Source organism: Dermacentor albipictus, chromosome 7 (assembly GCF_038994185.2).
Source record: "Dermacentor albipictus isolate Rhodes 1998 colony chromosome 7, USDA_Dalb.pri_finalv2, whole genome shotgun sequence".
NCBI classification, from domain to species: domain Eukaryota; kingdom Metazoa; phylum Arthropoda; class Arachnida; order Ixodida; family Ixodidae; genus Dermacentor; species Dermacentor albipictus.
Window position 1 is genome coordinate 100829063 of NC_091827.1, and position 22907 is coordinate 100851969.

The 22907-nt window shown below is 47.1% G+C and overlaps 1 protein-coding gene across 2 annotated transcripts in view; it reads left to right on the forward strand.

The window, feature by feature from the left end:
* Positions 1 to 22907, forward strand: part of LOC135917214 (probable thiopurine S-methyltransferase) — an 86434-nt gene that overhangs the window by 25577 nt on the left and 37950 nt on the right. For both annotated transcript variants that reach the window (XM_065450736.1, XM_065450737.1), the window contains one exon: positions 9943 to 9995. In XM_065450736.1, coding sequence (XP_065306808.1) covers positions 9943 to 9995 — 53 coding nt within the window. The remainder of the gene's footprint in view (positions 1 to 9942; positions 9996 to 22907) is intronic.

Here is a 22907-nt window from a genome sequence, read left to right on the forward strand (position 1 = left end):
CCTTCTTTCTTTTTAAGTGTTTTTGAATTTTCTAAGGTTAAGCGCGTAGGTTTTTAGTAAGTGCATGAGTTGCACTGAGAGGCGTTCTTAGTTCCATTAGCGCGTGTCCTGTGTGGACGGAAGGAAGCAGACTTTATGACTGGGTTGCTAGTGTGTGTTGAGGGCAGCCGCATTCTGACTTCTTTAGTGAGCGTGCGTGGAAAGAGTTAGTAGAAGATGCATCATTTTAAGGGTTCTGCGGAGTGTGTAAGTCCCGCGAGTTTAATTGTTCGTTTATGTCACGTGTCCTGTAGGACTTCCAGGGAAGAAACGTGAGTAAGCGTAAATGAAAAGTTTGCCTTCAACACAAGTACGCGTTCTGTTTAGTGACCACAAGGCTAGTGCGCTTGTGATTACGTACTTGTGAGGTTGACCAGATTGTTCAGTGGCACCAATACGTGCGATAAGTACGCCACTGCGATAGATTGGAAACATGCTGTTCGTGTAGTTAGGCCACTTAAGTTATGTTCGGCTGTTTTCATTTGTTGTTTGCATCGTCAACGACCCTTTTGTTTTGCAACAACAATGGTACTCTGGTCTTGTCGGCAATCGAGGAGAAATGGATAGCTGTTTGGAAGGGTGGTTATAACTGTTTTGTCAAAATTGGGGAACTAAAAGATCAGGGTTGATTTTGACTCAGTAATAGCCTGGCGAGTCAGGGGTGAAGAGCCTGCGCTTACGCGTGGTGCAGCGCTGTGTTGTTTGGTTTGTTTGACGTATGTTCTCCAGGGCCCAGGATCCCGAGGGTTGTCAAACGAGGCTCGACCCCAGTACCCTGCAGCTTCTTTCAGCGTTCCTCATGGCCAGCGAATTGAGTTCACCGGCCATTCAGAACAACCGGGGCGAGGACGAGCTGTTAGATATGGAGCTGTTTCCTGCGATTACTTCGAGTTCCCCAAACCACTTCGAAACGCAGCACACCAAATTGAGGAATGCAGAAGCAGGAAAGCGCATTCCAGAGGAGACACGTGCAAACAAGTTTGCGGCCCCCAGGTCGTGTGCCGCCGGGATTAGAAGGGGCCCTGGGACAATGGAGCTCAATCGTCCCCCTTCGCCTTTGAAGAAGGCATTTGCCACCGCTGCGGAGCCGAGTCACCGGGAGCAGGTGGGCCCTTGTACAATGGAGCATGAGCGCTCCCCCTCCTTCTCCTCGTTAGAAGAAGTGCATTGCCAGTCTGCGAGGCAAGACCGCAGAGAGCCGCCAGGTGTGACACCGCGACACGGGCGCCTACCATTGGCTGAAAGTGGCGTCATCGGAGCGGACTCTCCCATTGGTCAAACATGACGTGACTTCCAGTGCTCGAAGCGTTTATAAGAAGCCTTCCAGAGAGACCTGAGCATTCTGGGACATTCCTTGATTCCCTGATTCACCTCTCTCGAACTTCTTGCCGCGGGCCGCAGCGTCCGAGTTGCTGCCGGCCCGTAATGACTGTACGAATGTTACTTGTCGCTCACCTCCTTGTATATAATGTAGAATAAATACTCCCAAGTTTTGGGTTTTCATCTCGAAGTCCGTCCCTCCAACCCCTACAGACTGCGCTCCAACCCACATCATAAAGCAGCGCCCTCGAACAGGCTCCCTGCGAGTTAGCCAGAACTAAATAACGGAAATGAAGTAAAACATCGTTATCGAGCCAGTGCCTTAACTACCGCGCCCCGGCCGAAGTAACACGTCGCATTTTGTGTTGGAAACAAGCTTTGATGGCTATTGTCTTAGCATAAAGTGGACGGATGGTCCTTTTTTTTGCCACGAAGCCTATCACCATAACAGCAAGTTGACAACAAATTCACAAGCTCAAATGCTTAAAGGTGTGTTTTGTATCGTCCCACTCGCCATTTCTCTCTCTAATGAGCAGAAGGTAAAAATGATCTTTGCCTTGGGGAGCTGCAAATGACAACAAGAGGAAGGCTGCAACTATATATCAGTCATGGGAAGTGTGACGGTAGACCAAACGTGTCGACTATAGTCAGAAATCATGAAAACTTGAGACAAACCGACAGCTTCAAGAAACACGGGGGTAGGACTCCATCTTTGAGACCTAGCCTGTGCACGGATATTCTAGCATTTATGGCCTCCAACGCTCATGATAGCATGCGGGACGTGGCCACTCAGGTACCAATTTCCAAGCCATCAGTTTGCAGGTTTCTAAATGACGGCCTTTCACCCGTACCACCTTAGCCAGCACCAACGCTTAGAAGATAGGGACCTGTAGGGTCATGTAGGTTTCTCGAATTTGGTTATCACAAAAGCCGATGAGTTACCGGACTTTCTGTGCAACATCATGTGCGCAGATGAAGCCAATTTTCGACACGGCTAGGTAAATTTGCATAATGCATGCTATTGGTGTGACTACAATGCACACTGCGTAAATCGCGAACGGCACCAGTAGCAGTGGTCGTTCAATATGGGATGCGGAATTTACGCCGGTGCTATAATCAGTCCCATCTTCGATCACAAACTGACCGGACAGCCTTACGTGGTCGAAATCCTTGAAGAAGCGGTGGATGACTTTCTCAGCAACTTCCCGCTGTCAAGTCTTCCACATCCGCGGTATCAGCAAGATGGAGCACCAGCACACAGCAGCAGCCGAGCACCAAACTGACTGGATGTGACTTTCATGCGCAATAGATGGGAAGGTAGGTACCTCTATATTGGCCGGCTAGGTCACCTGACCTCTCTCCACTCGATTTCATAAATTATTTGGGGTTATGTGAAAGATCGTGCTTACATGATCGAGATGGACGTCTTATTACCTCAAGACAAGGATAACGGATGTCTGCCGTATAATTCGAGTGTCGGTCATAAAGAAAGCCAGTGAAGATGTGATAAAACGGACGCAGTACTGCGTAACTGCTGAATGACATCAATTCGAACGCGCCCTCTAGGCAGCAGCTGGTGTTTAACGGCGCTTACAAATTCATAGAAAATAAGGGTACACAAAAATTTGATGTATCTTCTGTTTGCTTTTTGTGCAGTCGTTCCGATTGCCAATTCGGCTCATTTAGAAGTGGTTATTTACTTCCTTGAGCGCATCGGTTTTGCCTTTTCTCAACACGTGGGTCGCTTCCGGGTTTCTTTATTTCGCTTTTATTTTATGCCATGAACCTGTTTTTGCTGCACGTATACTCTCATAAAACCTAAATCCATCACTTTAATTTGGCTTTGGTCCGAAGCAAGTTTCTGGCGCGAAATATAGCTGCGCGCGCACTTTGTCGATGCAGTGCGAGCAAAGCCGGAATTTCGAAACATTCTATGCCTGTTACATTGCTTTTCGCATTTCGTGCGTGGTCAGAAAGCTCTTCGGCCGCGTTATCAAGGAACTTTTGTTATCAATGTGATCAGTCGGCCTTGAGAGAAGGATGAGTGTGACGTAGAGGGGAAGGAATAGCTGCAAAGCAGCAACAGCTGCTGTTTGTGTTTCTTCCGTACCATTATCAAGGTGATGCGCTGTCTCTTCGGGTTTGCGACAGGCAGTGCAGTTGCTTTCAATAAGCCTATTTGAGGGCGCGGCTTTATGATGCGGATGGGAGCACGTTCATGTGTTATTTTTTATATTTCATGAGGTTTGTTTGCCAGTCGGAAAAAAAAATTGCACGCAATTAGTACGTCGCTGAAAACACAGTAGTTAGACGCCATTTGGGGTTCCTACAAATGCCTCATTTACATTTTGATAATTAGGATGGTATTTCTCGAATGACATAATTAATTGCAATTGTCGAATTAAATTTCATGAACGAAAGCATTACTGGCTGCTACTCCCCTGTAATGGAAAGAATATGTAATGGAAGAATATGCACTGGGTTTTCTTCGAGTAACGCAGCGTCTCTGTTTGTATGTCTTGGTGCATGATAGTTGGCGCACACTGTATAATTTACTCATGAACCGAAATGAGGCCAAGCCTGATTCACTCGAAATCAGAATCAACAGCATTGATGCCCAGGAGCGCTTATACTCGGACTCACAGAAAGAGAAAAAAAAAGACAGAGACAGGCTGCAGTTTCGCCGGGAAAGCGAAGCAGTATTGGTCATAGCGCAGTGTACGACAATTATGCGAAGGTACATTACACCACCGAGAGGCGCCGGATTCTTGGTGGTGGGAGAGGACTCAGGCTGTGAAATACTGCTATGAGGTCTTGTATATTGTCAAAATAAGGCCGTCACTTCAGTGAATAATTCTTCGAGGTGTCACGCGAAGTTTCTTCAAGCGCGAGCAAAAAAAAAGATATATATATATAGGGGATTCGGAAAGCTGGTCCCCCCCCCCCCCCCCCGAATGAATGAAAACTTTCCGCCTATGCGCCAACTTCAAATTCGGTAAAAGTAGGGGCAATATAAGCATGATTTAGCTCAAATTGTAAATCAACCTACTCGTGTACAAGGTTCATCTTCCTCTATACTAGACTTAGTTTTTGCTAGCCGTCAATATTCTATGCATACTGTGTCGGTCGAAACAGGCATTTCAGACCATCACCTCGTAAGCGTATCGATAGATTTAGTTAAGTCCCCTTACCACAACAAAAAAGCCAGTCACGTACGTTGTTTCAAGGATTATTCTAGGGCTGATGATGCCGCAGTGATTGATCATATGGAAACTTGTTTATCGAGCTTCGATGATAATGACGATGTCTGCAAGCTGTGGGAGCGATTCGTCGAAATGTGTCAATATTGTCTAAATGCCTTTGTTCCGAATAAACGCAAAAAAGTTCACAAACGCACACCTTGGATGACGCGGAAGATTATTCAACTGAAGCGAAAACTAAAAAGATCTAAGAAAAAAAACCACCAGTTAAGTCAGATTGCAACGCTTAAAAATAATCTTGAACGTGCGGTTCGTGAGTCAAAAGACTTCTACTTTAACACAACATTACCCAGTTTTGTTAAAAATGACCCAAGTAAATTTTGGAACTTCCTGAGTGACAGCAAGAAACATATCTCAAAAATAACAGCGGAGGGAGATACTTTAACTGATCCGATTGACATTGCACGCCATTTTAATTATTTTTTTCACAGCGTATTCTCTGAAGAAGGTGTACAAACTGTACAAAGCGCATCAAATTTTCCTGTATCGGAGGTTGACTTTGTTAGCCTCCCTGGTGTATTTGCTTTGCTTTTAGAACTGAAACCTAAAACTTCTTCTGGTCCTGATAATTTACCCAATGTATTTTTGCGACGCTATGCCGAAATAATTGCGAAGTTTCTTTTTGTGTTGTTTAAAAAATCTCTGCTGGCATCAAAACTTCCGGTTGAATGGAAGACTGCTCGAGTTGTTCCCATCTTTAAAAAAGGTGACTGCACATTACTACAAAATTACCGTCCTATTTCTTTAACTTCCGCATGCTGTAAAATGCTCGAACATATTATTGCTAAACAAATTAACAAATTTCTTGAAGAACACTCCATATTAAGCGACTTTCAGCATGGGTTTAGAAAGGGCTATTCTACAATAACACAATTAGTTACAATAGTACACACCTTTGCTAAAACACTGGATATGAATGGTCAAATAGACACCATATTTATGGATTTCAGCAAAGCATTTGATAAAGTTCACCACGAAAAACTGATTCAAAAACTAAAAAACATTAATCTTCCAGACATTTTAATATCGTGGATTCAAGATTACCTCACGAATAGAGTGCAATTTGTTTCAGTCGATGGGTGCAGCTCCAGTTGTCTCCCAGTCACCTCTGGGGTGCCCCAAGGAAGCGTCTTGGGGCCTTTGCTTTTTCAGATTTACATAAATGATATTGTTAATGTGGTTACTCCAGGTACTCATATTCGCTTGTTTGCTGATGATTGTGTCGTTTTCCGTCAAATTACGTGTACTAACGATCAAAACGAACTTGACCAGTGTCTTCGAAATGTTCTTGATTGGTGCAGCGAGTTTTCCATGGTTCTTAACACTGAAAAAACAGTTTCGATGCAAATAACACATAAAAAGAACCCAATTAACCACGTGTATACACTCGGATCATCAACACTAAAGCAGGTTAATAGCTACAAATATCTAGGTGTAACAATCACAAGCCGTCTTTCCTGGAACTCACATATAGATAACATATGCTCCTCTGCATTTAAAAAGCTGTGTTTTCTGAGGCATAAACTAAGAAATTCACCTTCTCACATAAAACTTCTAACGTATAACACTTACATCAGGCCAAAGCTCGAGTATGCTTCGGTTGTTTGGGACCCATTCACTAAACTTAACATAGATAAATTAGAAAGGGTTCAAAGAAAAGCTGTTAGGTTTATCTATTCCAAATTTAAAATCACCGACTCCCCCACTGACCTCATGGCGGCTAACAATATTGAAACACTTGAAACGCGAAGAGGAAAATATCGCCTTGAATTTCTTTATTCTTTACTTAACCATAAGTTTGCTTTGGATCCTTCACAGTACATATCCCCTCTAACCACACGTTATACCCGACATCATCACATTCACTCATTGACACCGTATTTTGCGAAAACTGACTGTTTTAAATATTCCTTTTTTCCGCGGACAATATCCGATTGGAACCATGTTATGACATCTTAATAGTTTGCAATATTTGTCTCCTTATTTTTATGTATATTTCTTTTCATTGTGTTCTGTATCTTTTGAGTTTTAAGAATATATGCCTGTCCTGCTTGGACCCTGAAAAGGGTCTGCAGTATGTACTAAATAAAATAAAATAAAAAAATAATGCGCGAGGGAACTATCAAATTATTTTGCTAACCAGAAAGGTTGCCAACAATTAGTAAACACTCGTTTTTTATGCATTACATCAAACTCGAAGTTGGTTTCTGCGGTATCCTCTGCGAACGAAACGAGGCACCTTGTTTATGCTTAACGCATATGAGGGACAGATTGTGGGTATTGTGTAGGCAAAATTCATAGCTTGTGGGTTAATTGCGGCCTTTGAAATAATTTACGTATGCAAGTGCCCCCTAGCGGTATGCCTGTGTTCTTTAAGTGAAAAGAACACAGACAGTTTCGCTGGCAGAACTGCAAAATCTACACAAAACAAATTTAGCGAAAAAGAGAGAAAGAATAAGGCAAATTAGTGTGCTAATGAAGTTCAATGCATGAGGAACAAACATAGCCTTTGCAAAAGAATTATTTAACAAGCTCGCGAAAGGGTTAAACAGTTAGACTATGGCAAATGTTCTGCCAAGTAAAATGTGTGTGGTTGGAATACTGCTTTTGTAAATATTCTCCAAGAATTGCTTGAAAGCGTTATACGCGGGCAGTTTCACTCTGACCAGCTGTGTACGAAAAACATTTTAGCGTGCGTGATTTCATTACAGGCAGCTGGAACTCTTTTTGCTACTGCTCGAAAGAAACCGCTTCACAAGAAATTGGGTAGTGATTCTGCAAAGTCGCACAAGTCTCCTGTATCCTGGGTAATTACAGCGTGCATCCGCTAATAGGAGATGCCAAGAACTAGCTGTATGCTGTCACGGCAACGTTGAATATAACGAAATAAGCTTACTAATAGGGGAGCAGATTAGCTAAAGGTAAACATTCCATTGAGGAATTCTTTGTAGGGAGAACGTAAGGGCTCGTTTAATTTGTGTAGCCCGCATATGAATTTTCTTTTTCTGTTTTTATGAAGTTTTAATGATCGGGTTCATCTGTGTTCACGTGATGATAGATATTTCATTAGTTTTCTTATTGCTGGGCCTGCTGTAAAAAGTTATATCTTGCTTAGCATTCTATCGCATGTCTTCTAGTATTTACATGTGGAAACACCATTCTCGGTATGTTAACTTGTTCGTTTTAACTAGAGGAACAGAAAGAAGTGCCCACAGCTCACCGGTGCTCTGGGCCTCTCGCCGTTGTGCTTTCTTTTACGTTCTTGCCATTTTCGTGAGAGTCATTTCATCAAGGATGAGCAAGAAGATGTTCCCACGACCACCTTAACAAGGTCAGTCGTCTACTTCATCGCTCATCTTTGGACGACGTGCCTTTGGAAGCTCGGACCAGCTCGATTCCTGGGAGAGCTCAATGCCAGAATCCATGGACTCTGACAGCGAGTACACCGTAGTCATGGGCCGCCGTATGAAGAAGATGCGCTGTATGTCAACTGAGGCGACTTGATCGCATCAGAGTGAGCAAGAATCCTTCATGGTTTCTTACGTGCCGCTCTCTACGTCACACAGCATGAACTCCTTCAGCAGGCAGTTTCTAACCGAGTATTTTGAAAGTGTGGCCCCTGGGCAAATTAACGAGATCAGGATCAACGCTCGCAAGAACATCCTGACAATAGATGTGAAAAATTCCGCAATGCTTGAGAAGTTAAAGACCATTCCACAGTTAAGCGCCATCCCCGTCCGCTCCTTTATTACTTAAGGGAAGGAGACAACAACTAGAGTGATTTCCGACGTGGAGCTTGAAATCAAGCATGCTGACCTCAAGAAAAATTAAATTAAATTATGGGGTTTTACGTGCCAAAACCACTTTCTGATTATGAGGCACGCCGTAGTGGAGGACTCCGGAAATTTCGACCACCTGGGGTTCTTTAACGTGCACCTAAATCTAAGCACACGGGTGTTTTCGCATTTCGCCCCCATCGAAATGCGGCCGCCGTGGCCGAAATTCGATCCCGCGACCTCGTACTCAGCCGCCCAACACCATAGCCACTGAGCAACCACGGCGGCTGCGGACCTCAAGAGTCTTTTGAGGTCATCGGTGCACATTCTTGAGATTCACCGCTTGGGGCACTCCCGATGTATCAAGTTAACGTTTGCTTCTTCGACACTACCAGCGTCTGTCAAAGTGGGCTACGTTATACACCGAGTACGACCATTCGTTCCGAGGCCTATTCAGTGCCGGAAATGTCACAAGATAGAAAACGTGAGTGCTGTTTGTAGAAGCAAAGCCACCTGCTCGCGTTGCGGCGGAGAGCATGATACCACCGACTGTGAGGCGTCCTCATTTAGATGTCCCAACTGTACTGGCTCTCACGAAGCGACTTCGAAGGAATGCCCAAAGATGAAACAGGAGGTTCGTATTTATCGAAAAATGGCAAGACACCAATCTTCACGTAAAGAGGCTGCTCAACCTGTTCGCCAAAGTGACCAACGCTCGTAACAGAAGCATCACAAAACCATTTCAGCAGAACTACCCAGCGTGGCACAGGTACCATGACCACCTCTGCCTGTGTGTGCATCAAGGACGGTAACGGCATCTACTGAAAATTCAAGGTCGACGAGAGCACGCGGCGAACATTCACCTCCACCGGCTGATACAGACACGGAATGGCCTTTGCTGCCCTCTAGGCCCACGGCCATGCCAGCGGGCACTAGCGGTCCTCTGCGCCATGAAGCCAAGAATTATAGGGTCAGTGAACCCGGTGACACTACGGGCAAGCAAGGAGATGAACACAATGAGAAGGAGAGTACAAAAAATGCTGAAGCACCTAGTAGAATCAATGCGTGTGATTCTCAGTGGTCTGGAGACTCCGGCCGCTAAAAGTGTCCTACAAGTGCTCGCCGTGCTAGAGCTGCTTATCGCAGCTCTTTATATGCTATAACGATTTTGTTTGGTGCTTATGCTGTTCACGCTGGGGAGGCCCACACCAGCTTCGTCCTAACGCCTCTATTTTTAAGTTCACTCAAATTGGTGACTACAGTCTTGATGCGAAACCTGATTGTGGCTTCATGGATGACATTTGTGAATGTTTATCATCAGAGTGTTGAACTTGCTTTCACCTTTGCGAATCCCTCTTGCTATGTCATCATCATCCCTCATCACATCTTTATGTCCCCGTTCCCCCTCCCCCTGTGCAGAGTAGCAGGCTAGAGCACCTTAGCTCAGGCCGACCTCTCTGCCTTCTTTCAATTAAATTATCTCTCTCTCTCTGTTCGTTTTAAGATGTGTGACTCGGCTGAACTTTCAGTAATGTCTTCTCTTACAGACTCCGGACACGACGATCAGAGTATTCATTTGCGACATTTTTGACTTCAAAAGGTGAGGATATCGGCGTGGCTGCCTCAGTGTAGAATTCTGTCTACGCAGGGCACGCCTAATTACTGTACCGACATTATTAAAGTTCATTTTTGACAACACGCGAAAACAAACTTCATCGATGAGTGGCAACCTGATGACCCTTATCCTTGAGATTCTTCTGGTAAACGAACAGAGCTTCTTTTCATGTGGGCTCCTTACACGTTGCTCTTCCGTTATGCCCACGGCGCTATGCTGTATATATGGCACACGTCAAGGGTTATGAACTTAGTGGCGGTTGTCCGAGATTCTGAGACTACTGCACCGTAAAAAAAGTATCCTGCTGTTTTTTACAGGCATTTGAGTGGCATATTTGGCTGCCAAAAATTTCCTGTAAAAAAATAACAATTGTCTGTATAATACTGAACTTGTGAAAGTTACAGCCACCTGTAATCATCACATTTTTAGAAGCATGCAGGAGTGCGTTCACTCTAAAGAGGAAGTTTTAGCTCGGGCCAAACTCCGACGCGGCCTATTCAAATACATGTAAAATGCAAAAACGTTTTTTTTCTCATATAACCCTTACCCGCCGTGGTTGCTCAGTGGCTATGGTGTTGGGCTGCTGAGCACGAGGTCGCGGGATCGAATCCCGGCCACGGCGGCCGCATTTCGATGGGGGCGAAATGCGAAAACACCCGTGTGCTTAGATTTAGGTGCACGTTAAAGAACCCCAGGTGGTCAAAATTTCCGGAGTCCTCCACTACGGCGTGCCTCATAATCAGAAAGTGGTTTTGGCACGTAAAACCCCAAATATTATTATTATATAACCCTTGGACCCATTTTAAGGAAATTTGCTGCATTCTAGAGAGAAAGGTAAATTTTAGTGACTGTTGGAGGCGGAATTTCTATTTAGGGCCTGCATTTTGGTAAAAGAATGTTAAAAAATTCGACAGTGCGAAAAAATAGAAGCACGAAGTTTACAAATTAATAGCTCAGCATCAAGAACAGATATCGCGGTTCTGTAAATGACATCCATTAGATCATTGAAAGCGGACAAATTCAGAATGTCGATTTATATCTTACGTGAATTCGCTGCGTTGTGTACAAGGGTTCTGCAAAAGCTATATTTCCATATGACTAAATTTTTTTGAGATTAATGTGTAACACATCAATTTTGTTCCCTTTAGATGTACTATTAGATGCAATTCACATAATTGGGATATTATTTTTCACTGCTGAGTTACAGAGTTGTAAACCTGATAGTTTAGTTTTCAGAACATTTGTGATATTTGCCAATTTTAATAAAATGTCTACGTGTTAAATAAAGAATACGAAACCAACGGTAGCTAAATTTTATGTTTTTCTTTTAAATGCAACAAACCCCGGCAAATTTGGTGCAGTGGTTGGCGAGAAAAACGAATTCTCCTTTTACATGTATTTAGATAGAAGCACCCGAGCTAAAGCTTCTTAAAGAAATGGGCACTCTTTGGGACTTGTCCCAAAACAAAAATCGTCATCTGTCTTCTCCACATTTCCTTTCATTAACGCTGGGAACCCGGTACTTCCAAGTCAGGAACGGTACTTCCAAGTCAGCCTGACACAGCATTCTATTACCGACAAGAAAGTAGCAAGCGCTGACTTTTCAAGAAAGGAAATGCAAGCAAGGCAGGTGATGACTACTGTTCTGGGATAAGATAAGCCTCAAAGAGTGCAAGCTTTTTACAGAGTGTTGTTTGTACAGGAGTTTGAACGTCTATATATATATATATATATATATGTGTATATATTCTAAAATTCTAAAGGTGTTTATTTGGCAGAGCTCGGGAGCAGCGCAACGTCCACGGGCAGGGCAGTCGCAGCTTCCAAGCACGAGAGGCGTTGCTGAGCAGGAGCGCTCGACCCACTAGCGTTTAGAGCCAGTAGCGCTGAACCCACTAGCGTCTCTTCTACAATCTCTTCGCTACAATCACCCCCCGGGAGCGAGAAGGGAGCCGTCCGGCGACCTAACAGCTCGTCACGATGAGCGGGTCGTAGTAACGCTTTAAACGGTCGACATGGACAATGTCTCGTCCACGGCGGCGCATGTCTTCAGATGGCTCAACTGGTTCGATGACATAGTTTACAGGAGATGCGCGTTCGACAACACGATAAGGGCCTTCATACTTAGGGACCAGTTTTGATGAGAGGCCAGGGGCAGTTAAAGGGACTGAGAACCACACGAGCGCTCCCGGATCGAAGGTGACCGTGGCAGTGGCGTCACCGCGAGTGCTCCTCTGGCGCTCTTGATCATTGGAAGTAAAGGCCCGTGCGATGTCGCGGCACTATTCTGCATGTCGGACCATGTCAGAAATAGGGACGTACTCGGATGCATCCGGCCGGTACGGAAGAATGGTGTCGATGGTGTGCGAAGGGTGTCGACCACACAGCAAGAAATAGGGTGAAAATCCAGTGGTGCTCTGCGTAGCGGTATTATACGCGTAGGTGACGAATGGAAGAATGGCGTCCCAGTTCATGTGGTCGGAGGCAACGTACATTGAAAGCATGTCGCCGAGCGTACGGTTGAAGCGTTCTGTGAGGCCATTCGTTTGAGGGTGGTACGCCGTAGTCGTACGATGAACAACGTGGCACTTTTTGAGAATCGCTTCAACTACTTCCGACAGGAAGACGCGTCCGCGATCGCTGAGCAATTCTTGAGGTGGACCATGCCGCAGGATGAATCGGCGTAGCAGGAATGATGCAACATCGCGCGCTGTAGCTGCTGGGAGAGCGGCGGTTTCAGCGTATCGTGTAAGGTGATCTACTGCCACAATGGCCCAGCGGTTACCAGCCGACGTCAGGGGAAGTGGTCCATACAAATCGATGCCAACGCGCCCGAACGGCCGGGTAGGGCAGGGTAGAGGCTGCAGGCCAGCTGGCGAGAGGTGGGGTGAAGGTTTTCGGCGCTGGCAGTCGGGGCATGAACGAACGAACTTTTGAATGTAGTTGTACATTCCTCGCCAGTAGTAGCGTCGTCGGAGGCGCTGGTAGGTTTTGAAAAGTCCCGAGTGCGCACACTGTGGATCAGAGTGGAACGATGCGCAGATCTCAGAACGCAGGCTTCGAGGTACAACTAATAACCACTGGCGGCCGTCAGAGGTGTAATTGCGTCGATGAAGCAGGTCGTCGCGAATGGCGAAATGGCGAGCTTGACGGCGCAATGCACGAGTGGTTGGCTGCGATGACGGATCAGCAAGGCAGTCTATGATGGAGGCAATCCAGGGGTACTTGCGCTGCTCAGAGGCGATGGTCCCAATGTCGACGGAAGAAACGTCAAGCTGGGATATTGCGCAGCAGGCATTGTCGTCCGGCAAGGGAGAACGTGAGAGGGCGTCAGCATCAGCATGCTGGCGTCCGTTGCGGTACAGTACGCGGATATCGTAATCCTGTAAGCCCAGCGGGCGAGACGGCCTGAGGGATCCTTCAATGACGACAGCCAGCATAGTGCATGGTGGTCCGTGACGACATCAAATTGGCGACCATACAAATAGGGCCGGAACTTGGTAAGCGCCCAGATGATCGCCAGGCATTCTTTTTCCGTGACGGTGTAATTGGTCTCGGCTTTAGTAAGCATACGGCTTGCATATGCCACAACATATTCAGGAAACCCTTCTTTGCGCTGTGCTAAGACAGTGCCGAGGCCAACACCGCTGGCATCTGTGTGTACCTCAATAGGTGCCGTTGGATCGTAGTGGCGCAAAATGGGAGGAGACGTCAGCAAACGACGGAGCTTAGTGAACGCCTCGTCGCACTCGGACGACCACGAATGGAGAGGTCCGTTGCTGCCAAGGAGCTTCGTCAGGGGTGATATGACGGCGGCGAAATTGCGAATGAAGCGCCTGAAGTAGGAACACAAACCTACACTACTGCGCAGTTCTTTGACGGACGTCGGTTTAGGAAATTCAGCTATGGCACGAACTTTGGCTGGATCGGGGAGGATTCCAACCTTCGAGACGACATAACCGAGTATCATGAGCTGCCGCGCTGCAAATCGGCACTTCTTTAGGTTCAGTTGAAGGCCAGCGTTCGCTAAGCAAGTCAAAACACGCCGTAGGCGTTGAAGGTGCGTGGTGAAGTCAGAGGCAAAAACAACAACGTCGTCGAGATAACATAAGCACGTGTGACACTTCAAACCGCGGAGGACTGTATCCATCATGCGTTCAAAAGTTGCTGGCGCATTACAAAGTCCAAACGGCATGACGTTAAATTCGTATAAGCCGTCGGGTGTGACAAAGGCTGTCTTCGGCCTATCGACGTCAGCCATGGGTACTTGCCAATAGCCGGAGCGTAAATCTAGAGATGAAAAGAATTCTGCTCCTTGTAGGCTATCGATGGCGTCATCAATTCGCGGCAGCGGGTATACATCTTTGCGAGTGATCTTGTTCAGGCGGCGATAGTCTACACAGAACCGTACCGAGCCGTCTTTTTTCGTAACAAGGACGACAGGGGATGCCCATGGACTGTTCGAGGGTCGGATCACTTCGCGGCGAAGCATATCGTCCACTTGCTCATTAATCACACGACGTTCCGTGGCAGAGACGCGATAAATTCGTTGCCGCAATGGCGGTTGGGAGCCAGTGTCAATATGGTGCGTGACAGCAGACGCCCGGCCCAAGGAAGGTTGCTCGACATCAAAAGAAGAACGAAATTCTTCTAAGATGCGCAGAAGCTGCGAACGCTGAGGTGGGGTGAAGCCATCGGCAATAGATGAATCGAACACACCTGTGGGCAAAGGGTCGGACGTCGAGAGAGAACCGAGCGTGTTGTAACTGGCGCAGGACGTGTCTTCGGGAACATCCGTAATTTGTACGGCGTCGATCACTTCCACGTGGCCAAGACATTCGCCTTGAAGCAGCATCACAGGGTATGAGAAGGGGTTACAGACAAAAATAGCTGTGGAGTCCTGTTTGACGTTCACAGTCGCAAAAGGCAGCAGCAGACGTTTTCGAGTGTAAAAGCGGCCTGATGGAGAAAGTAGTGCGATGGCGTCAGAGAGGCTGCTGCAATGCATTGATACAATCACTGACGAGTTGGGAGGAAAGTTGGTGTCGTGCCTGACGAGTAGTTTGTTTGCTAAAGAAGCATTATCGGCAAGCGTCATATCTGAGATCGGCGACAGTTCTAGTTCGGCCCGTGCGCAATGAATGACGGCATCGTGGCGGGCGAGAAAGTCCCACCCCAGGATAACTTCGTGGGAGCACGAGGAAATCACAAGAAATTCGACGGCGTATACAACGTCCTCGATGAGAACACGAGCGGTGCGCGCCGCACTCGGGCGAATACGCTGTGCGCCTGCTGTGCGGAGGGCGAATCCAGCAATGGGCGTCGTAACCTTTCGAAGGAAGCGACAAAGCTTTGCGTCCATAACTGATACAGCGGCTCAGGTATCCACGAGGGCATATGTGCGCACACCGTCAACTAAAACGTCTATCACATTGGTCGGGCTACGTTGAGGACTTCCGCGTTTCGACGGCGTCGCAGCCCTTGCCTCATGGTCTGCGACGATTAGTTTTCCTCATCCCGAGCTTCGGGACGAGGCCGCATCGGTGATGGGGAACGTCGGCGTGGAGAAGTTGAGCGGCGGATGTTGGCTGACCGGCGGAATGGTGGTGATGCAGCCCGAGGTTCGTCGTCGTAATAAGGGCGCGGAGAACCCACCATAGAACTTGGCCCATAAGGTGTAGCACTAGGCGACTGCACGCGACTACAGTAGCGTGCGACGTGGCCTGCATAGCCGCACGCAAAACATATTGGTCGATTGTCCGCCGTACGCCACCGAGTCGTTGCGGCAGGTCCCATCCATGTGGAAGGACGCGTTGGACGTGGCGCCTGGTGAAGTGATTGCATAGCAGGCTGTTGTCGGGGCATAGCGAGGACTTCGGCGTACGTGAGAGGTCCCCGTTGAGGGAGTTGTTGAGGCTGGGTGACGACTTCCGCGTAGCTGAGTGGCACAGCATCGGGATCTGTTGGGGCCTGGCCATGATTTCGGCGTAGCTGTGAGGCGCAGCCGCAGGAACACGCTGGTGGTGCTCAGGCAAAACCTCGTGCCATTCTTGCGCTATGACGCGGCGAAGCGGAGGCGCAAAACTTGGCGTAGGCCCGTGTACCGACTGCGGCTGTGCAAAATCCATCAACGAGAGTTGCCGGGCAACTTCCTCGCGGACGAACGCCTTCATTTCTGCGAGCAACGCTGCCTGGTTGGACATGGCAGCCAAACCAGCGAGGTGTTCCTCACGCGGTAGAGATCGACGGGTCAGTGACCGCTGCCTGCGGAGTTCTTCATAGCTCTGGCACAATTTGACAATTTCAGCCACAGAGCGTGGACTTTTGGCCAGCAACATGTTAAAGGCGTCGTCTTCTATGCCCTTCAGTATGTTTCGGATTCGATCAGACTCCGCCATGGTCGAATCGACTTTCCTGCATAGATCCAGGATATCTTCTATATAACTGGTGAATGTTTCGCCTGGCTATTGAGCTCGTTCTCGCAAACGTTGCTCGGCACGCAGCTTGCGAACAGCAGGGCGACCAAATACATCGGCGAGGGAAGCCTTAAATTCCGACCATGTCTGGAACTCTGCTTGATGGTTGTTATACCACAGGCTGGCCAATCCAGCGAGGTAGAACAGAACATGGCTCAATTTGGCTGCTTCATCCCACTTGTTATGGTCGCCTACCCTGTCGTACGCCGTGAGCCATTCGTCCACGTCAGTGTCGTCCGCTCCAGTGTAGATAGGAGGGTCGCGATGACGAGGCACCCCCAAACACGCAGTGGGTGCACGAGGAGGCGTTTGCTGGGAGGCGTCTTGGGGCATGGTAGATGGTAGGGTACGGGACCGGAGTTCCAGGATGATCGTCTGAGGTTACCCCGCACCGCCACCAATTCTAAAGGTGTTTATTTGGCAGAGCTCGGGAGCAGCGCAACGTCCACGGGCAGGGCAGTCGCAGCTTCCAAGCACGAGAGCCGTTGCTGAGCAGGAGCGCTCGACCCACTAGCGTTTAGAGCCAGTAGCGCTGAACCCACTAGCGTCTCTTCTACAATCTCTTCGCTACAATATATATATATATATATATATATATATATATATATATATATATATATATATATATATATATATATATATATATAGTAATGTTGTTAATATTTCGGACATTCTGCTAACAGCTGAGGAGTGCAGTGTTCCACGTCGTGGCCTTAATTTTTGTCCAGCAACAGGTGGACATATTTAATTTCAACTACTGAAAGATTTGGATAGTTTCGCCCGTAACTTACGCTTGCGCAAATACTTCCATGACAGCTCAAATTCAAGCGATTCGAAACACGCGTTACCCTCTGGCAAGCACTGGGTCCCTCCTACAAAGCGCGAGAGATTTTTGGACATGTATATCAAAGCAGTACAACGAGACGTTCTGCACTTGTATCAAAAACAAGCACCCTTCCGCCGTAATTTGTACCCCAGTGAAATGAAAGAACTAGATATCCTGTCCTCTCGCAAAGACATCGTCATTAAGCCTGCTGACAAAGGTGGTGCCATTGTCATAATGAACAAGTCGGATTACACTGCAGAGGCCCACAGACAGCTAGCAGACTCGACGTTTTATAAACACCTTGATCATGACCCCACTGAGCAATATAAATCTGTGATCGAAAGCATAGTGCTAGATCTCGTCAAGAAGAAAACGGTGCCTGACAATGCGGTTCATTCTCTAATTCCACTAAGTCCTGTTGCTGGTGGTTTTTACCTTTTGCCTAAAATACATAAGGTAACCAACCCAGGTCGTCCCATCATTTCTGGTACAGGTACAGTCAAAGAAAATTTGTCCAGCTACGTAGATTCCCTGATTAGTTATATACCAGCTACGTTTGCCTCTTACGTAAGAGACACTACCCACTTCCTGTCGGATATAATCGATGTCATTATTCCTCAAGGTTCTCTTTTGATCACACTTGATGTAGCATCTTTGTATACTAATATTCCACATTCTGATGACATCATGGCAGTCGTCAATTGCTACGAATGTGTATCACCCGAGAAACTCATCGATAGCGACACATTGGCAACTTTGCTAGCCCTTATTTTAGAACTAAATAACTTCGAATTTGAAGGACTGCACTATGTGCAAGTTAGTGGGACGTCTATGGGTACGCGAAATGGCCCGAACTACGCCAATATATTTATGGGTCAGCTAGAAGATAAATTTTTGCTAACCAGGACGTTAAAACCTTTTTTATTACAAACGTTACATTGACGATGTTTTTCTGATTTGGCCTCATGGGGAACAGAAACTGCTTTCTTTCATATCTGACTTCAACAATGCCCATCCATCCATATCATTTTCTCACACGTATTCTGCATCTACTATTAACTTCCTTTACGTCAGTGTTTCAGTGCTAAATGATAAACTATCTACTGCCCTACACAAAAAGCTAACAGATAGATGTCAATCTTTGCACTTCGATAGCAGTCACGTTAAACATTGCAAGACTAGCATTCCTTATAGCCAAGCGTTACGTATTAAAGGAATTTGTTCTGAGCAATCAGAGTTTCAAAAGAATTGCGATACCCTAAAAAAACGCTTTAGCCAAACAAAATTACCCACCACGATTAATTGACGATGCAATAAAACGCGCAGACGAGCATGACCGAAGGACGCTTCTTTGCATTAAGAACAAACCGACTCCCTCATGCCAGACAAATCTTGTCCTAACCCACACTGCGTCAGTCCCAAGTGTTTCGCATGTATTAAAGAAACACAACAATATTCTAATGCAAAGTGAATGCCTCAAAAACATATTCTCTTATCCGCCTAAAGCAGTATACCGTAAAGCTAGAAATATTCGAGATATACTAGCATCATCATCTAAGACTGACTGCCCTGATGTCATCGGATGCCTTGTCGAAAACCGCGATGTAAAGTATGCCCCTACATGGTCACATCGCAACAGGTTACTAGTACGTCTTCAAACTTTTGTTTAAAAATCAAAGGCGATTTCGACTGCGACACAAGAAACGTAATATACATGCTTGAATGTACGCTCTGCAAAAAACGGTGCATCGGACAAACAGAAGGGCGTTTCAGATTCCACTTTAACAATCATAAATCCCACGCTAACACGTTGCCCAACCTGTCCATCTCAAGACACGTGCATCTTCCTGACCACTCATTTGATAAACTGAGTGTCACGTTGCTTGAATCTGGATTTCATTCAAATTATGATAGAGAAGCCCGCGAATACTTCCTTATCTATAAGTCTGATACCGTCGCGTGTGATATGAATGAATGTGTAGAAAAATTGAGTTGCCTGTCTTTGTAGCCCGCCACTTGTCACTTCTCCTACTAGTACGTCGCTATTCCCCCTTTTCTGTGTCTGTGTTTGCTTGATAACATAGCACATATTGAGCACATATTGACGTTTTGTTGTCACGTGGCGATTGGTTTTTACAATTCATTTCGGTGCGTTTTTATGCTTTGTATTTTAGATGATATGTTTGCAATCGCCATCGGTCTATACACGTGTCAGCTGTCCTTTGAACGATTCAGATGCATTTTGTTCGCCCATTTTATTCGTTTTTCATGTAAACGAATAAAGTATAAAGGAATGATATATTAAAAATATATCTATTAAAAGAATGATAGAAAGTTCTGTGACGGAGCATGAATTTGCCTGAAATTTCGCGTAAAACGACGCCACATTCCCCACGCTGTCACCAGTTTTCTTATAATTTGCACCTGTTTCTACAGAAAAGTCTTAAGTAGTTTTCTTCATGTAATGTGTCTATTCATGTTGGATATCTAAACAGAAAACAAAGTTCGGCGTTTTACACGATTTTGAAAAGCAGACCGAATCACCTCGCAAAAAATGTTCTTCATTATTATTTTATTGAATTAAGTTGAAAATACAGCACAGTTGGAGGAACGAAAACAGGCAGTTCGCTCGAACGTCAGACGTGGTATTTCTTGTGCGTACAGATTAGAAATACCATGAGACGAAAAAGTATTAAGGAAGCACAAAATGCTCTTAAAAATAGTGATTTATAATTTAGGGAATAAATAAGTCGTTATTTAGAGCAGCTGTCTTCCAAGTATGTACTTCTGTCTGATCAACTCAAAAAGAGCAAAAAGAGCAAAGTTATCTTGTCGAATAATTCAGTGTAAGACAAGAGAAGCAAACGTCACACATTGTGCACGTCATGATTTTATCCAGCATGAGCGCAAGCCACATGCATGCTGAAATAGAGAGAGACAGACAGACAAAGTTTATTAATGGTGCTGAGGAACCGGCGTTAGGGTACCTCCCTTTTCAGGGAGTCCCCGTAGCCGTCGCGGGCCGCACCCACGTCGGGGTCGGAAGATCGTGGTCCTCCGCCCTGTCGCAGGCCCTCTGGACAGCCCGTAGTTGCTCTGAGAGGTCGCCGCTCTTAAGGGCTGCCTCCCAGTCGGTTAGAGTGGTTAGCGATGAGCTGCGTAACGCAGGGCATTGCCAGAGCATATGGGACAAGGAGCAGTACGCCTCCCCAAAGTCTGGACAGTGGGGTTCTACATTAGGCGCAAAGTGACTGAATCTGCCCCTGGAGGGAAATGACCCCGTTTGAAGCATGCGAAACACCGACGATTGTGGTCTATTAAGTTTAGGGTGTGGTAGCGGAAAGGCCCGCCGAGCAAGTTGATAATGTGTCAAGATTTCGTGGAAGGTGAGAAGCGAATCCCTGTACAGCCCTAAGTCGCCGCCCATGAGTCCACCTGAACCGCCGCGGTGTGTAAGACCTCGCGCACAGTCATGGGCCAACTCATTGGCGTTAACAAGCTCAGAGTGTACATTGATTCCCATATGGGCCGGGAACCATTTGATGTTATGAAAACCAGCAGCCCCCTCGCTGCCGAGGATGGCCGCCGCCTCCTTTGAGATCGAGCCGGAGGCGAAAGCTCGGGCTTCCGATCTGGAGTCTGTAAAGATATTGCAACGTAGAGGGTCCTTCAGTGCTATAGCTATAGCAACCAGCTCGGCTACTGTTGAAGAAACCTTCCGCACGGATGCTGTATTAATGAGAGTGCCATTACAGTCGACCGAAACTACGGCATAGTGATCAGAGCACTCGTACTGGGCGGCATCAACGAAACATGCCAGATTCGGAGTGGCAGCAGCCGCTTTTAACAGGGAACGAGCCCTGGCTACCCGGCGCCCTACATTGTATTGAGGGTGGACGTTTCGTGGCATGGGATCTACCTTGAACGTATCTCGGACCATGGGTGATAGGGTCACGTTGCGCTCCGTGATTTCCTGGTGACCGCATCCAACGGATTCGAGGATGCGTCTCCCCGCTCTCGATGATGATAGTCGAATTATTTGAGCCACTCGTTGGGCCTCGATCACCTCTGATAGGGTGTTGTGCATGCCTAGTTGCATGAGACGCGCGGTGCTGGTAGTGAGTGGTAAACCCAGCACGCGCTTGATGCTTTTGCGCATGAGGGCGTCGATTTTGGCCTCATCCCCTTTAGACCAGCGCAACGCGGAGGCTACATAGTTAACGTGGCTCATCAGAAACGCATGGTCTGAGTAGATTGCTCTCGCTTAAACCCCCTCTGCGGTTCGAGACCCTGAGGATAAGCCGAAGCATATTCTCCGTCTTCGAAGTAATGCGGGCTATAGTCTGTGAGTTGCCCCCGCGAGATTCCAGCAAGAGTCCGAGGACCCTGATGGTATCCACTCTGTGAATTTGTTGTCCGTCCTTCGTATAGAGGGCTATGGGAATTTGATCTAAGGGTGTGGAGCACCTAACCCCCCGTCGGGTGGGCCTATACAATAGAAGTTCGGACTTGGTTGGTGACAGACTCAGGCCCGTGTCTAGTAAGAAGTGTTCTGTGATGTCGAGCGCCTCTTGGGGCGCACTCTCAACTGCAGCGTCAGACCCTCCCAAGCACCACACGGTAATATCATCCGCGTAGAGGGCGTGACCCGTTCCTCTTACTGTGGCCAGTCTGTCCGAGAGGCCCTTCATGGCGATGTTAAACAGTAGGGGAGAGATGACCGCCCCTTGCGGGGTGCCTCTCGCTCCCAATGTAAATTCCTTCGATTTGATTTGCCCTATTTTGACAGTGGCCTTGCGATCCCTGAGGAAGGAGCTAACGTACGCATGGAATCGTGGCCCCAGGCCCAGATCTGAGATGGCGTCTAGTACGAACCGGTGCGAGATGTTATCAAAAGCCTTGGACAAGTCTAGAGCAAGGATGCCCCGAGTGTCTCTAGTGTCGACATCAATGATTTGCCTCTTTATAAGTAACATGACGTCCTGTGTGGAGAGTGCCGGCCGAAAGCCGAACATGTTGTGAGGGAATAACTCATTATTTTCTATATGCCTAGATATACGGTTGTGAATGACATGTTCGGCCACCTTACCCACGCAGGACGTGAGCGAGATGTGCCGCATGTTCTCCGGCGCGAGAGGTTTGCCTGGTTTCGGGATGAGCACCACTGAGCCTGTCTTCCAGGAGTCGGGGACTAGGCCCGTTTCCCAAATTTTATTGACCTCCCCGGTGAGCAGCGCAACTGATTGTTCGTCCAAGTTTCGGAGGAGCTTATTGGAGATGCCATCCGGGCCCGGCGCAGAGCGACCGTTGAGCGTTTGCAGCACCTCCCAGACTTCGGATTCCGTGAAGGGGGCGTCGAGCTCCCCCACCGCTCCCCCCCGATAACAAGGATAATCCCCGTCACTGGAGTGGCCCAGCGGAAGATACTTTTCGGCCAACTCTTGCAAGAGGACGTGTTCAAATACGCCCGCCGCCTTTTGATTATGAACTATGCGATCGATGGCTAGTCTCTGATTGCTTTTGGTTTGCGAGTCGTCGAGTAAGTGTTTGAGCAGGTTCCATTTGCCCCCCGTTCTCATCTGCCCATCAACCGAG